This window comes from Carassius auratus, chromosome 3, assembly GCF_003368295.1.
Source record: "Carassius auratus strain Wakin chromosome 3, ASM336829v1, whole genome shotgun sequence".
Taxonomy (NCBI): Eukaryota; Metazoa; Chordata; class Actinopteri; order Cypriniformes; family Cyprinidae; genus Carassius; species Carassius auratus.
This window is the reverse complement of record NC_039245.1, coordinates 4,093,086-4,110,774: the sequence shown is the minus strand read 5'-3', so window position 1 is coordinate 4,110,774 and position 17,689 is coordinate 4,093,086. Positions and strand designations below refer to the sequence as shown.

Genomic DNA, 17,689 nt, shown 5'->3' with positions numbered 1-17,689 from the left:
CTTTCCCTAAGCACCTGATTCCAATGATTGGGGATCTGACGGGATTGCAGGAGGAGAGGAAGCCGTGAGGTTTTAAGATGCACCATTGCACTGCACAAGCTGTGTGTGTGGAGGCTGCATCATGAGGACCCTGTTCTCAACCCAGAAAACTTTAGTTGGTTTGCTTGAGATTTTGGTTAATTCCTTTACAATGTTATTGTGTAACACCCTTGTGATAACTGGAGCCTATGACAAGGAATCTGGTTTGTTCTGAAAGTTATTATTTGTTTGTCTGTATTTGTTATGGTTTGTTACCTATTAAGCTTGTATTGTTAATTTATTGGGAAAGTTAGTAGAGAGGAGGGTGCCATTTTGTTTTTGTTTATCATGTTATTTTTCTCCTGTTTATGCTAGTTAGGGAGTTACACTACAAAGTACAATGTAAAAACATAAGTACATTGTACTAAATTATTAATTAATATGTAAGTACATAGTAGTTAAGGCCACTTATTATAAAGTGGGTCCGGGTTTTTTGTTTGTTATGTTGGCCTTGCCCCCTCTCAAAGTTTTGACATCCTCCCATATTTGCAAAATAAAAGAACTTGCTTTTGATATGAATTGTTGGCTTTCGTTAAAGCTCTGGGGCTGGGAATCGAACCTTGCTGCCACCACACATCATCTTTTCTTATTCTGTTACATGGTCCTATAGCCCTAGACTAACTGGGAACGTAACCGTGAGTGAGTATCACTGATATCGATACTGTTGTCTCTATGAAGTAATTTTCCACCCTAATATTTAACCATTGACTAAAGCCATTCAACATTACAGTATAATTGAGAGCTATCCAATTTAACATTTATTAGACTTTCAAAAAAATGAACTTGTAACAAACTTCACATAAACCCATTATAAAAAAGTCATATTTAGCTACCTGTGCCCTCCAGTAAGTAGGATAAAACAGAAATTGAATAAAGTTACCAAACACCAAATTCTGAATCAAATATAGATGAATCCTTAAAGCTAAAAAGCTTAAAGCTCTTGTTTAATTTTTTTTTTTATTCTTTGATTAACAGACATTATAGTATCTGGTTATTAGGTTATTTTGGCTGCTATTACTTTAAGAGCTGCTGCTGCTGAACATGAAGCAGATCTGACACGCATTGTATTTTCTCACCACTATTTACCTTTTCTGACTCACTTCAGCTCTTAAAGTCCACACTTATAAGCTGATGAGTTTATTCGGTGTGCTTTTTATATATATATGAGCACTAATATTTATTGAAAAAATTCATATTTTTTTACACAATATATTCGGCTATGCTTATGTCACTTATGCTTATCTGTGTTTAATAAAACCGTAATACTGTAAAATATCATTACAATTTAACAACTGTTTTCAATTTTAATATATATTTTGAAATGTATTTATTCCAAAGCTGAATTTTCAGCATCATTACTCCAGTCTTCAGAGCCACAAGATCTTTCAGAAATAATTTTAATATGATGATTTGATGCTAGAGCTGAAATGATAAGTTGACATTAATGATAACATTGACTATAATTGACAAATGTTTTTGTTGCCCAGTAGGCGTTTGATCTTATATGACCGAATGTAAGTGCCTGCAATATAAACACAACAAAAACTGACTGCATTGTGAAAGCAGTATAAAGGTAATACTGTAGCAAAACGAGAGCTTGTTGATCTAAATGTGAGAACTTGCCATATTAACATTCGTATTTGTAAGTTGAAATTTACACTCAAAGCTCTGACAGCTCAACCTCTCGAGTTTAGCTACTGATTTACCTTAAGAACACATTTGATTATAGAGATGTGGATGTTTGCATGAACTCTGAAGTTTTCGTGCTTTTTTGAAGCTTTGATTGTGTTTACGGTGTGCAATATAATGTGTTCATGTTTCGCGTGTAAAAAAAACACAGTATTTGTCTACACAATTCACCTATCTGTATACCGCTGTTTTCACTGTCATAAAAACGGGCTGATGACTTCCTTGTTCTATAAAGTCCCTCCTTCAGAAATACGTAACGAGTTCTGATTGTGCCAGCGGTTCCTGTGTTGTGATTCAACACCATCTTAATGCGCCCTGCCCTCCTAGTTTTGGACTAGTTTTGAGAAGCAAGTGGGCAGGATTTGTTTTGAAAACCTGGCAATCCTGATCTGAAAGCACGTGCTGGAGATTTACTTCTAATCACAGAACGCCTTCACAGACGAAATGCACATGAAAATCGCATTTGTTTTTTTGCACAGCCCTAACATCTAGTTAACAAAGCTAAACAGCGTTGCCCTTTGTGTAATAAGTTACAGAAACTGTTAAACGCACCAACTTAAATAATAAAATACACTTACCGGTTGTGGTCCATAAACAACTTTCTGTTATAAAGCAGCTCTCCACTGTGGAGCTAGCTGATAAAATCTTTTTATAAGTGGGAAAAAAATATTTCATTAAAGTTTTAGTTTGGTTTGATCTAGCTCAGGACTATTTATCATCTTAACCCTATAAGGTATTTTAAGAGAGATTCTGTTGTGAATAAAATGTTTAGCCAAAAATAAAACATCCTATTACTTACCTTTATTTTATTTCTTATACATATGTTAATAAGCAGAATGATTTGTCATTCAGCTACTCTCTCATATAGCTAATTAAATGGCAAATAAGAGAGTTTCTCTCTCATCTCATTTTGTGTGCTAAATATGTTTATCTGTATAAAATAATTGTATAATTGTAATTATATAATGACTTTCAAAAGTAGGAAGTAATTACCTTAATTTATTTGTTAGAATATGTGTATTTTAACTAACTGCAAAAGCTGAATAATCAATAAATGTCTAAAGAATAATCAGTTAAATAATCAATGATTAGTCAACTAATCTGTCAAATAATTGTTAGATTAATCGATTATCAAAATAATCATTTGTTGCAACCCTATTGACACTTAAGAAACATTTCGTATCATAATATATGTTGATATATATTATCTTATCATAATATATATATGTATGTGGAAAGTTTTTGTTGAAATTGGGATACATTCATTTCAGGATTCTTTACTGAATAGAAAGTTCACAAAAAACACAATCTGTTTAAAATTGTAAAATTATAAAAAAAAAAATGTTACTATCATTTTTAATAAATCTATTGTGAATAAATACGTTCATTTAAAAAAAAAAAAAAAAAGTTATTTTTGCACTTCTCTCCCTCTCTTATATAGGTTGTTTCCTAATCTAGTTGTCAAATAACACTGGCATTGTACATTAAGAATATGTTTGCTAACAAAGCCAACAAATTGCTGTTGTACTTCTTTAGTTCTTTAGTTTGAATAAGTGTATGCTAAATGCATAAATGTAAATTAATAATATCTCAAATTGTGTGGCTTACTGAAGAAACGTGCTTAAAAAAAAAAAGGAAATAATCCCAAACTTTTGATAAGCCTATATATTTATATGCATATTTATTTATGTTTATATATACTTACAGGCCCCCGGATGGTGACACAATCTTCTTTAACATTTCGGAAATTGTTGGGTTCAAATGGATGCCAGTTAGTGAATATGACTGGAGTGCGATCTGTCCATTCAAAGTTCATCTGCATATATGTATCATGTAGACCAATCCATAACTCCTCTATATCTAAGACACCGGAAAATAGAGCGTCTCAAACATCATGAACCTTGTGCCAAATTGTATAAAATATTAAGACCTCTTTCCAGAGAGTGTATATTGAATTAAGATTACTTTTACCCCTTTGAAAATTTGCTTTTATATTATTATTATTTTATTAATTATTTGAAAATAAATAAATGTTATTGAGGGTTATGCTCGAGAAAAAAAAATACAGTTTCTTTATTTTCATTATTTTTACTGGAAAGACAAATACTGATAAAGCAAATGTGTTTCTGTATATTTATGAATGGACATTTGCATGTGTATACCTTTTTTCATATACTTAGTGATGAATTCAAGCTCTGGAAGGGTGTGGATGCTGACAAGGTTAGCCTCCATCTTCTGACACATTCTGTGGGCGGAGCTCCAGTCATGGTTGTCTGAGTTCAGCCTATAGCAGCCCGCCTGGAAGTTTTGCCAGCCTGAATCACAGTGGTACCGCCCATCATCTGCCCAGGAGTCTGTTTCACACACAGGTGAGATCCTCAAGACCAAATCAGACTTTGAGGTAGATCAGCTGAATCAAACTAAAAACTTCAGAAAAAAAATATAGAAAAACATGCAGTTTTGGGCAAGATTCTTAAATTGCATGGCTGGGCCAGACAAGGTTTACCCCTGAAATAAATCAAGTCATATTTAATCATTTAAAATATAAGTGCAAGCAGTAGTATCATTGCTCGGTACATTTATATGTGAACCACAGACCATAAATGTGTATACACACACTAAACACATACCTGTGGTGAAGGGTTCGAGTGTGACTTTGGGTTGTTTCTTGCAAATGTAAGGCAGACCCACTGAACAGTCCCGGTTGTGCCAGCGACCCTGTGCATTGGTGCTGATCACTCCACAGTTTTCCTCCTCATCATAGCTTGGCATTTCTACAACACACACACATCCATGGGATAAAAATACCTCCTTCCTAATCGAAATGCAAATGAGCTGTTCTGTGCCAAATAAAATAAAAACTACTAAGACCAATAAAGACATCAGAACAATGAAGTAATACTGTTTTAAATGTAAGGAGAAATATATAGTCTGCTGGTCAGTATTGGTTTATTTTTTTTATTGGTTTTCACATAATCCTTCACAAATCACTCTAATATGCTGATTTGATGCTTAAGATTTCTTACTTTCATCAGTGTTGAAAATAGATATTCTGCTTATTATTTTATTATTATCTGACTTAAGAACAACATTTATTTGAAATAGAACATTTTTGTAACATTATAAATGTTCCACGAATGGGATTTATTTTTAAAATTATTATTATTATTATTTAATAAATTTAATTTATATTTGCTATAAAAATAAAAAAAAGTAGTAATTTCTTCTTACTGACCCAAATATTTTGAACAAGTGTAAATAAATAAATGGACATGAATTAATGATAAAAGGAAAAACTGCATGTCATTGATCCAATTGAAATAATTCCATTGCTATATATGAGAAGAAACTATAGACATACAATTAGTTATAAAGATTAAAATTAAACAATCATATCTCATTATAAGAAAATATTGACTGCAGAATGCTGTAAGTGTAATTGTCCCGAATAAATTGATCAGCTTTCAATAGCTGAAGCATAAAGTTAGCTAAAGTTTATAAAATTCACAGTCTGTGATGTTTTGGGGTGCAATGTCATCTGCTGGTGTTGGTCCATTGTGTTTTTGTAAAAACCAAAGTCACTGCACCCATTTACCAATACATTTTGGAGCACTTCTTGCTTCCTTCTGCTGACCAGCTTTTTGAAGATGCTGATTTCATTTTCCAGCAGGATTTGGCACCTGCCCACACTGCCAAAAGCACCAAAAGTTTATTAAATTACCATGGTGCCTGTGTGCTTGACTGGCCAGCAATCTCACCAGACCAGAACCCCATAGAGAATCTATGGGCTATTGTCAAGAGGAAAATAAGAAACAAGAGACCAAACAATGCAGCTGAGCTGAAGACCACTGTCAAAGAAACCTGGGCTTCATACCACCTCAGCAGTGCCACAAACTGATCACCTCCATGCCACGCCGAATTGAGGCAGTAATTAAAGCAAAAGGAGCCCCTACCAAGTATTGAGTACATGTAAAGTAAATGAACATACTTTCCAAAAGGCCAGTTCACTAAAAAAATTTTTTTATTGGTCTTATGAAGTATTCTAAATAGTTGAGATCGTGAATTGGTGGGTTTTTGTAAATGTGGGCCAAAATCATCCCAATTAAAAGAACCAAAAGACTTAAAGGGGTAGTTCACCCAAAAATTTAAATTATGTAATTAACAACTCACCCTCATGTCGTTCCAAACCAGTGAGACCTCCGTTAATCTTCTGAACACAGTTTAAGATATTTTAGATTTAGTCCGAGAGCTCTCAGCAGTGTTGTAGTCGAGACCAGCTCATTCGAGTCCGAGTCCAGATCGAGTCCAGAGATGGTCGAGTCCGAGTCAAGACCGAGTTCAGAGAGGGTCGAGTCCGAGTCAAGACCGAGTTCAGAGATGGTCGAGTCCGAGTCAAGACCGAGTTCAGAGATGGTCGAGTCCGAGTCAAGACCGAGTTCAGAGAGGGTCGAGTCCGAGTCAAGACCGAGTTCAGAGATGGTCGAGTCCGAGTCAAGACCGAGTTCAGAGAGGGTCGAGTCCGAGTCAAGACCGAGTTCAGAGATGGTCGAGTCCGAGTCAAGACCGAGTTCAGAGAGGGTCGAGTCCGAGTCAAGACCGAGTTCAGAGATGGTCGAGTCCGAGTCAAGACCGAGTTCAGAGATGGTCGAGTCCGAGTCAAGACCGAGTTCAGAGAGGGTCGAGTCCGAGTCAAGACCGAGTTCAGAGAGGGTCGAGTCCGAGTCAAGACCGAGTTCAGAAAGGGTCGAGTCCGAGTCAAGACCGAGACCAGAGAGATTGGGTCTTTGACAAGACCTAAAGAAATCTTCAAGAGTATGTAAAATGTTTGGTGGAAACAATAAAGGGTAAAAGGGCCACATAGTATGTGGTGTAAAGATAATTTTATTAGTATTATGAATTGTAACTTGTCAATATTAAGTGCTCATTTTCACATAACATCGTTGTACCACTATACACATCCATATAACCTTTCTAGTACAAGTAACATTACTGTACCACTATACCTGTAAATGTTCAACTGTAACAGCTTTTACATAACTTTTAACCTTGAAGCTTAACTAATGACTGCTAATATCCTTACAATGTCTTGGATTATGTGCACTTTAGATGTTGTGAAGATTACAGATGGGCATAATTACTTTTCAAAAAAATAAGTGAGGAGACCATCCAGCTACCCAACCAAGCACGATGTGGTCTCATGATCAATCCACCCCGACTAAAAACACTCTCTACTGGTGCAGAGGAAGCGGGGACTGACAACAGTCACCATTTTATTACTTTCTGTAACAGCAACGGATAATCTAATGCTAATTTCCCTGGATGGTGCATTTTAATGCAGGGTAAAATACACACTAGTCCAAGTTTTTTTTTTGTTACGGAGGGCATACACACAAGAGCCGACTGACTGTCCAGGAAAATTTCATGCAAAAGTGTGAAAAACATACATCAATTTAAATAAACATTAACATACAGTAATAATCATGAAATATTTGGATTGGGACTCGAGTGGACTCGGGCATAAGTCCGATTCCTAATATGTTCGAGTCCGAGTCAATACCGAGTCAAAATGCACACGAGTCCATGACAAGACCGAGACCATTAAAATACGGTCTCGAGACCGAGTCCAAGACCGAGTCCGAGTCTCGAGTACTCAACACTGGCTCTCAGTCCCTCCATTGAAGCTGTGTGTCCAGTATACTGTCCATGTCCAGAAAGGTAATAAAAACATCATCAAAGTAGTCCATGTGACATCAGAGGGTCAGTTAGAATTTTTTGAAGCATTAAAAAATAAATTTTGGTCCAAAAATAGCAAAAACTATGACTTTATTCAGCATTGTCTTCTCTTCTGTGTTGTGAGACCGTTCATTGGAGTGTATTGATATCCGGTTCTCGAACGAATCATTCGATGTAACCGGATCTTCTTGAACCAGTTCACCAAATTGAACTGAATCGTTTGAAATGGTTCGCATCTCTAATACGCATTAATCCACAAATGACTTAAGCTGTTAACTTTTTTAATGTAGCTGACACTCCCTCTGAATTAAAATAATGATTAATGCTTATTGGAGACATGAACCGTTTAAATCGATTCAGTTCGATTTGGTAAACTGGTTCAAAAAGATCCGGTTACATCGAATGATTCGTTCGCGAACTGGATATCAATACACTGCAATGAACGGTCTCAAAACAGACCCGGAAGAGAAGACAATGCTGAATAAAGTCGTAGTTTTGCTATTTTTGGACCAAAATGTGTTTTCAATGCTTCAAAAAATTCTAACTGATGTTTTTCTTAATTTCTGGACTTGGACAGTATACCATACAGACAGTTTCAATGCAGGGACTGAGAGCTCTCGGACTAAATCTAAAATATCTTAAACTGTGTTCCGAAGATGAACGGAGGTCTCACGGGATTGGAACGACATGAGGGTGAGATATTAATTACATAATTTAGATTTTTGGGTGTACTAACCCTTTAAAGGGTAACTAAACCACTGGTCAGAGCCTGACTCCACCCACTGGCAATATTTGAAAAATCCTGATAAGTGTGCAGAGCACAGCGGAGATAGAGGGGATGAACCGAGGGCAGGGCTGAGAACTATGCAGTCCAGCAGTGCTGTTGCAACCAGCAACACTACACCTACGTTCCATCCTGACCACTGTACTAAATACAGATAAATCTACACCAACTTGAAGCTATCCTAACTGATGCAATACTATGCTACTAACTAACTATGCTTCTAACAATACTAACGTTACACTAACAACTATGCTAAATAACTACATAGGCTACACAAAATAATCTAAATAACTATATAAATGCTATGCTAAATAGATGTTCTAATAGTCTATCTGGTCGTTTTCAATACTCGCAAATCTATACAGTGATTTTGACGGAACAAGATGGTTTTATGCTGCCAAGGGTGTGGTAGCTCGTGCCAATGGGCGTGGTGAGCTGGAAACTGCTTACGTCACCTGCCACCACAAACATCCAATAGGAAAAATCAACTGCAGTAGCCACCGTTCAACCTGAAAAGGGCAGCACTCAGACGTTTTTACACCATATATTATAGAATTAAAACACTTTATACTCAAATGTCAAAAAAGTTACTTGAATCAATGAACCACACTAATAAAGCCCCATTCTTACAGATCATTAACTAAAAAAAGTTGGTTTAGGGTTTAGTTACTCTTTAAACTACTTCAGTCTGTGTGCATTGAATTTATTTACTACATGAGTTTCACAATTTGAGATGAATTACTGAAATGAATTAACTTTTCCAAGACATTCTAATTTATTGAGATGCACCTGTACTGATTCAATGTCTGAGTAGGTGTGGTTATATGAGGGTGAGGCTGTAAGGGGTGTTGCCTCACCTGCTTCCCAGTTTAGGTATTTGAAAGGGGCGGAGTCAGCCCACTGCCAGCCACCATTGAGATCTAAATCATTCAGGCCCATCCACAGGGTGACGCTGTACTTACTTAGATAACCTGCAGTACATGCATACTTTATAAACACATGCCACTGAGTTTTAAACTAAATAAGAGTAGCAAATTTTGTCTTGTTTGTTCTACATTTAACAGAATAATTTTTTTTTATCCCATTGCTAGTCAGATAATTTTCAATATGACGAATGTAAAGATGTTTATATCACTCCGTCTCTCACCGTTGATAAAGGATTGTTCCTCTACTTTAGTGATGCTGAGCAGGTCCGCTCCTTGCTGTTGGCAGCTGGTCCGTGCTTCACTCCAGGACAGACTGGCCTGAAAGTTAAACTGGTAACAGATATCTGTCAAAGTATTTATGCTCCAAAACATCTCACAGCCAGTACCTTTGGAAAGAGAGAGAGATGTATTTTAGTGAGCAGGAATATGTGTACTATTATGTAAAGTAGTCTCACATTCCAGCTTCCAGAGTTTAACAGTAAAAGAACGTGAATGACGAGAGCAGGATCAGCTGAATTCACTCACTCTTTACTGGGCAGAAGCCCCAGCGCTGGTCCTTTCTGTAATCATGAGTAGTGGCACACCAGTGAAGGCCATCTTTCCTGCCCTGAGTGGTGCAGTTGTGGAACCACTGGCCACTATAGAGGAAGGGGAAGTAACATGGACTGCCTTGAGAGTTTCCTTGGATGGTGTAGATTTCTATGGAGAAGAAGAGACAGATAAAGCTAAGCTGCCTAACTTCCAGAAGGAATTCATGATTACCACCAGGGAGGGCAGATAATGATAAATACATACAGTGCCCTCCATAAGTACTATTACAGTAATGACTTTTTTTTTTTTTTTTTGTCTGATGTGGAGTCAGGACATCTGCAAATTTTATTAAAAGATGGATATGAGGCAAAACTACAGAATGTCACATTATTATTATTATAATTAGCTGTTTCGATAGATTAATGTTTTATCAAATAAAAAGGACAGCACTTTTTATAGTTTCATTGCCTAATCTGATGTGAGCATAAATATTGGGACAGTTGAACTTAAAGCAACTGTAAAAGTTTAAAAGCTAATATTTAGTCGCAAATCCCTTGCATGCAATCCCACAGACTTCACCAGACTCTTGCTTTCATTCATTGTAATGTTTTTCTCCAGCCTTTAATAAATAAAGCCAACTGTTGCTTAGTTTGGGGAGTTGCTGCCTTTAGTCTCCTCCTCAGCTGTAGTAATCTAACACTTTCCATTTTTTTGCCCTGATAAACTCCTTGACTGAGCTACCAAGGTGTTATGGGTCCCTGTCCTATTGCAATATGAAGCACTTTCTGATGAGTCTTGTGCCATTTTCTTGAACATTGGTAGCCAAGATGTTTTTGTACACTTCTGCATTCATTCTGCTATCACCATCATTCATTAAGTCATTAATAAAGTTGTGAGAGCCTGTTCCAGAAGCAGCCATGCATCCATGACTCCACCTTCACCAAGTTTCACAGATGAGGTTGTATGCTTAGGATCATTTGCAGTTCCCTTTTCTCTTCACACTTTCGCTTTCCAATCACTTACCAGTGTCCATAATACCGTTCCAAAATTCTATCGGCTCACCATCGTGCTTTTTTTGCAAACTCTAATCTTGCCTTTCTCCTGATCAGAGGTTTGCATCTTGCTGTGTAGCTAATACTATGGAAGTCTCCTGCAGACTGTAGATTGTCAGAGCATCACTCCAGCTTTCTGGAGGTTGCTGGTGATTTTACAGACACTTATTTTATGGTTCTTTTTCACAGCTTTTATGATTTGCAAGTTACTCTAATAATGTAATAAAATTACTGATTACTCCTTTTAAAAGTAATCACGTTACTGTTCTGATTACTTTATTTCAAAAGTAATTAGTAATTAGTTAAATTACTAATAGGCCTACGTAACTTTTTTCTCCATTAAATTTATGAAATGCCAGAATACACGCTCCTGATAAATATTTGCGCTGCACTCTGTCGCATGGAAACTCGCAAGAGCAAGTCTCTATTCCACTGGCACTTGACTCGACTATGCGTGTAATACATTATTTTAACAATCTCTAGGTGATAAAACACTGCATTCTGTCAGCTATGTAATGCGGCAGTAACTCAACTCAACTCACTTTATTTCTAAAGCACTTTCAAAAACCACAATGGTCACCAAAGTGCTGTACATGAAAGAGAAAAACAAAAACGAATACATACAATCCATATACATACAAATTAGAACATAGATTATTAAAAGCCATAAAAAAATTAATAAATTTTTAACATCCAATGAAAAGACCCTAGAGTTTGAGATGTTTTTAAGGACAGGGGAAGGTCATTCCATAGGGGCAGCCACAGAAAAAGCTCTATCTCCTCTACATTTCAAGCATGATCGAGGAATCATCAGGCACAGATGATCCTTAGAGCAAAGAGATCTCTAAGTTTGAAAACATATAACAACACTTTATATTTAATTCTGTATCAAATCAATAACAAATTTAGTGAAATTAAAACGGCAGTAATATCGTCTCTCTTTTTGGTACCACTTCAAATCCTAGCAGCTGAGTTCTAAAGCTGCTAGAGAGAAGCCTGACTCACACCCAGATACAAAGCTTTGCAATTATCCAGATGAGAAGACACAAAGGCATGAACAATCTTCTCCAAATCACTGAAAGAGAGGACAGACTTCAACTTGGCTATATATCTAAGATAAAATAAACTATTTTTTACAACAACATTAATTTGGTGATCAAATTTAAGCTCCAAGTCAAAAATAAATCCAAGACTTTTCACAGAGGAACGTTTTTTTCCAAGGGAGCAATAACAGATTGTCATTACAATCCATACCACATCCTTTCTGACCAAACACAATCAACTCTGAGTTGTCCTCATCCAATTGGAGAAAGTTGCTTGCCAACCAACACTTCACATCAGTCATACAGTTATACAAATACTAGAAGACAAAGAATATTCTCAGGGAAATAAATCTGAGAATCATCAGCATACAGATGGTAATTTATACCATGCTTATCAAAAATCTTTCCCAATGAAAGCAAATAAAGAGAAAATAAAAGGGGTCCCAAAATCGAGCTCTGAGGCACCCCACATGTCAAATGGTACAACAGAAGAAGACTAGCTACCCAAACTGACTGAAATGGTTCTACCCTTAAGATAATGATGAACTTCTGTAAGGTCCACACACCCTGTCCAAGGAAGGTATCCTGTGCTGGCTGAAGGTTTCCTGCATTTTTGGTCTTTTCAGAGTTATTCAATTTAGATCCAATTCTAATTTGACTCCATTTTACTATTTAATCTGACTCCATTTTAGTATGAACTCAAATTTAGGTTGAAAGGCAAATTTGTTGTTTTCCGGTCTCTAATTATTATTGATATTTTTCTGACATTTGATAATTTTAATTTAACTCTTTACTTTATTTTTACTCATTCATTAGGAATCTGTTACTCAGGGTGCTCCACGACGGCCGTTCCACGTGTGCCCCACGATCACAAACTCACCAGTCTAAACATTAGCCAGAGATTATGACTAATACTATTTAATAGGTTGCCCATGCTTATCATTCTTTTAAATAGTTTTTCTGTTTAGTCCCCCTCAGTTACCCACGTACAATTTAGTTAAAGCTCAAAACAATAATCAGCAGCTATGCTAGCACTGACTGTCTAGCCCCGCCGACAGTCATTTAACTATGTTTAACTTAATTTAAGCTGAGACAATAATCAGCAGTTATGCTAATACTATTTGTCTAGCCCCAATAGTTAAAAATAACTACGTACAACTTAATTGAAGCTGAGATAACAACCAGCGGTTAAGACCAGTACTACAACTAGCCCCCCATAGTTAATGCAACTGAATATAACTTAACAAAAGTCAATCTAAAACCTCACCTGATGCCCTATGCAGAAGGTAATTTACATGGAAGACCCTGGAAATGGGCACTCCCTTTACAGTAGGCAAAATATCTCTTAACTCTTAGGATCTTTATTATATTTTAATCTACTTTTGTAAAAATGGGGCCATTGTACCAGTTGCACTGAGACATTTCAAATGATACCGGACATGACTGTTAGTTCCCTTGCATTTACATTTTCATGTAATCATTTTGAGCAGATTGAGTTGAAGGAAGCACGGGTGAAGGGATTTAAAATGGAACAAATGGACAGATAAAATAAACACAGCTTTGGTGAGCATACAAGACTTCATTTTCAAAAACATAAAAAAATCTTACCACCCCAATATTTTGATTATTATTTTTACATTAAAGGTGCTGTAGGGAACTTTTGTAAAAAAATATTATTTACATATTTGTTAAACCTGTCATTATGTCCTGACAGTAGAATATGAGACAGATAATCTGTGAAAAAAATCAAGCTCCTCTGGCTCCTCCCAGTGGTCCCATTGCCATTAGCAGAAAGTCATGCGCTCCCAGTAAAAAACAACCAATCAGAGCTGCGGTCCGTAACTTTGTTTGTGTTCAAAATGTAGAAAAATGAACATAATAAGAGAGTACACCATGAATCCATTTTCCAAACCGTGTTTTTAGCTTGTCCTGAATCACTAGGGTGCACCTATAATAAGTGTTTATATTCGGACTATTTTAGATTGCTTCGGGGGTACCGCGGCGGAGTAACCCAGTACCTTTGTGATTCTTCATAGACATAAACAGAGAGAAGTAGTTCCGGCTACAATGTTCTTCCGCAAGACGCAAGCAGTTCTGTTTATTAACCGCTAGAGCGTCAAAAGTTCCCTACTGCAGCTTTAAGCATCAAATAAACACTGACTGGATGCAATTCCTTTTCGTTTGGACAAGCAAATTACTGGTTAAGATATGAGAAAGAGAGAAAGAAACAACAACATTTCATGTACTAACCTCGGTACAACCTTGCGCAAAGGTCTTGATTGTCATCATAGACCCGCCACAGAGACTTCTGGGAGGGGGAACTAGCAGATGGGGAGGCAGTGGCCGAGACATTGCCAGTGTCGAGGAGTAATTTAGGGGAGGGCAAGGAAGATTCAAGCATCTCCAAGAACTTGCTGCAGCTCCAGGTCCAGCTCACTCGAGGAGGCTCGTAGTCGCACCGAAACACGCCCAGTGGTGACTTGTTGCCAGATGTGAGCACATTGCCTGTGGTGCTGCCCAGGCAGAGGGAGGAGCCAATGTTGAAAAGCCGCCTCCTGGTCACCCATTTCCACTGCTGGGCATCACTCTGGCAGGAAGGAGAAAGGTAGAGCATCTTATCTCGTACACCCAGGCAGCCCTTCGCTCCCTCATGGAAAAACGCAAACGTATCCGATTTATCTGTATGTGCTGTTGCTGAAAGATAAATAGAGATAAAGGTTATTAGCCTGACATTGCACAAGAGAAATTTCATAATCCTGAAATCATAAATATGGAACGATCATTAATGTTTGATTCCAGGCTAGACATTTACAGAGGTTTTTAATGATTTCACCCACAATTAAACCGAATGACTGATCCTAAAAAGACAATTTCCATCAAACTCTCAATGTCATGTGACCAAAACTGTTTCTGACTCACAGCTATTTTCATAGTATATTATTACTGCAGTTGAATAAGCAAACCCCTTTAGATTCACCCACTCATATGTTCAACAAAAACAAGTTCTTATCCAACACAAGAATGGCAAAAATACTATTCAAACAATCCCAAAAAAACGTTTTCATGTGCTCTGACTTGCCTCAGATATAAAACAGTGATTTAATTACAGGTGAAAAGTTATTGTTTGAGGGAAATCTGCAGTTTCATGTTATCATATTCTGTATGTGTGGCATTCATAATAGCTGCTCTGTAATATGCAAATGGAGCTTTTCACCTGTTTTTATCTCTGCATGCTTTGGTTTTGGAACACATCATATGTCTGATTGCACATAGATATTAATAAAAAAAAAAAAAAAGGCCAACAGAAACTGCCGCGAGAAAATACAGACAATGGTTATATTCATCTTTTGTGTGAGCAAACACATTTATCCCAGTTTCATCATAACTGCACCCATCAATGTCTTGTCGTGGTCTTCTGAATCTATGGCTTTATATACACATGCTCCATCCAGAGGCGGATTTAGTTAATTGGATGCAATAGGCAAATATAGAAATGGGGCCATATACATTTGCACACATTTACCTAGATCAACCTTGAGGTTACTTTTTTTGTTGTGATGCTTGCTGCTGCACAATGGTGCCACATTGTTGTGTCCAATGTTTCTACATTTTTTATATAAATGTTATAATGGGATTCGTTCATTTACATTTACATGTATTCATTTAGCAGACACTTTTATTATTTCATGTTATAGAGCCCGAAATAGCAATTGATTTACCAGTGAGATTCAAGTTTTAACAATAAATAAATAAATAAATAAATAAATATAAAATGATAAACCTCACAATTGAACCTTTTTAAACCATTTTTTTTTTTAAGAAAAGGGATGAGTCGGATGTATAAATTATTATATTATTTAAAACTAATTTATGTGGGTGAATTTTTGCACTGGTCTGAACAAAAGCTGCAGACTGGATTATTGAACATGCACATTCATTCCCTGCCAGTAGGAGGTGCTCTTGGAATGTCCGAAATATAGTGGTTTCCCCGGTAACGGCTGTAAACAAAGCAGCTCAGCTCATAAATTATACTATATCAGCTAAAATTAAAATGAGATCGGTCCATTCATATAAAAACTTGAGTTAGTGAGAATGAAAATGTGTGAAAAAATATAGCCTATATTGACGAGGAAAATCCACTGATGAGTTATCAGCGTAAGCTAGTCATTTTAATTTAGGGCTGTCAATCAATTTGAATACATAATCACGAATAATTGCATGATCGTAATAAGTTTACTCGTGAATATTCGCAACTTAATCTCACATTTTTATCTGTTCTAAATACACCTTAAATTAATCCTTTTCCCCCGGGTTTCACAGACAAGGTTTAAGCTGGACCCAGACCAGAACTTGTTCATGTCTATTAGACACATGAAAAAAAAAACATGGAAATACTAGGTTCTTATTACTTCTCTTGCTTTGCACTGAGCAGGGCAGCTCACTTCTTCTGAACATGCTAAATTTACATTTATTAATTATTATTACATTAGTTTGCCTCTCTTTCCCACATACTGTATTTTGATACAGCTAAATTCTCAAAACTGTTTTCACTGATATATTTGACTGTTGCTGTTGTCAGACAATGTGATGAATATGAAATGGTGACTGAAAAGCGACCCATTAAGAGTAACCAGTTCTCCCTTCATATATGAAAAGCATTTTAGGGGGCCTTGGTTTTTAGGGGGGCCCAAGGCAGTTGACTACCTTTTTCCTAATGGGTAAGTCCGCCCCTGCTCCATTCAAAATTTTTGGATGAATAAGATTTTTTTTACTGTATAAAGCAGTAAATACAGTAAAATCTCATTTCCAAATGAAAGACTCCAGGCGCGTCTCCAATAACCATTAATCCACAAATTACTTCAGCTGACACTCCCTCTGAGTCAAAACAAAGTCCTTTTAGGCAAGTCATGCCACTCGGCCGCCATCTTGGCAACACCTCCACGCAGCTATTTCAGACTAACAAGACCAGGCTCTTATCTAAATGAATGGGCAGAGAGTCAGAACTGCACTTTCATTGGTCACCAGGACATAAAAACTGCATGTATAGAAACAGCAGTAAAATATGATAAAAATCGCGACAAAGGTTTGATTACTTTGCCCCAAAATAAGGTTTAAAACGCCTTTTTCCCCACAGGTTATATTCGCATGCACAATGGTTCACGACACGAACTTCATTTACGTCTCTATCCAAAATGCCTGTGTCTTTTACTTAGAATGTAAGGTAACATATTTGTGGTCGATATAAAATGCTTAACTGGTAGTCCGGTGCCTTCGCGTTGTTATCACCCTCTTCTATGTGGATCCCATCTGATCTTAAACACACCACAACTCGCTGTCGCCAAATCGTCTCCGCTGTCGCAAAACCTCAACTGTGTGTATGCATCAGTGGAACCAGACGATAGGCTTAAATGGTTCCCAAAGCAGATGATTGGCTTTCCAGCGGGAGGGGCGGGACATGTGCATACAACCGCCATCTTTGCCGTTACGGGTTTTCCTTATATAGTTGTATGGAGGATTGAGGAAATGGCATGTCTCTTAAAAATTGTCTCGTGACAATATTCAACCGGTTTATTGAATCGAACCGTCTGAAAGAACTGGTTCGCGGAAAAGAACCGAACTTCCCATCACTACTATCCGGACCTCTTGAGCTTTGAGAGTCTTACTCTGCGGGTGACCCACGTGACAACCAGACGTGAAGTCAGCGTCTTGAAATAAGCTGTTTTTTAAACATTTAAGTCAAGCTGAGTCACTTTTATTGTCAAATCACCACAGCAAATGTGCCTTGGTGAGTAAAATTCTTGGGAGCGTGCTCCAGAAATTGCAGAAACTGTTAACATATAACAGACTTCAACA

The 17,689-nt window shown here is 37.0% G+C and overlaps 1 protein-coding gene across 1 annotated transcript in view; it reads right to left on the bottom strand.

The window, feature by feature from the left end:
• Window positions 1-14,602, bottom strand: part of LOC113044131 (C-type mannose receptor 2-like) — a 30,992-nt gene extending 16,390 nt beyond the window's left edge. The window contains exons 1-7 of the mRNA XM_026203764.1: window positions 14,087-14,602; window positions 9,736-9,909; window positions 9,432-9,596; window positions 9,142-9,255; window positions 4,398-4,541; window positions 3,930-4,121; window positions 3,473-3,627 (exon numbers count right to left, since the gene is read on the bottom strand). Of these exons, the coding sequence (XP_026059549.1) occupies window positions 3,473-3,627; window positions 3,930-4,121; window positions 4,398-4,541; window positions 9,142-9,255; window positions 9,432-9,596; window positions 9,736-9,909; window positions 14,087-14,588 (1,446 nt within the window). The 5' untranslated portion in view covers window positions 14,589-14,602. The remainder of the gene's footprint in view (window positions 1-3,472; window positions 3,628-3,929; window positions 4,122-4,397; window positions 4,542-9,141; window positions 9,256-9,431; window positions 9,597-9,735; window positions 9,910-14,086) is intronic.
• Window positions 14,603-17,689: the final 3,087 nt, after the last annotated feature.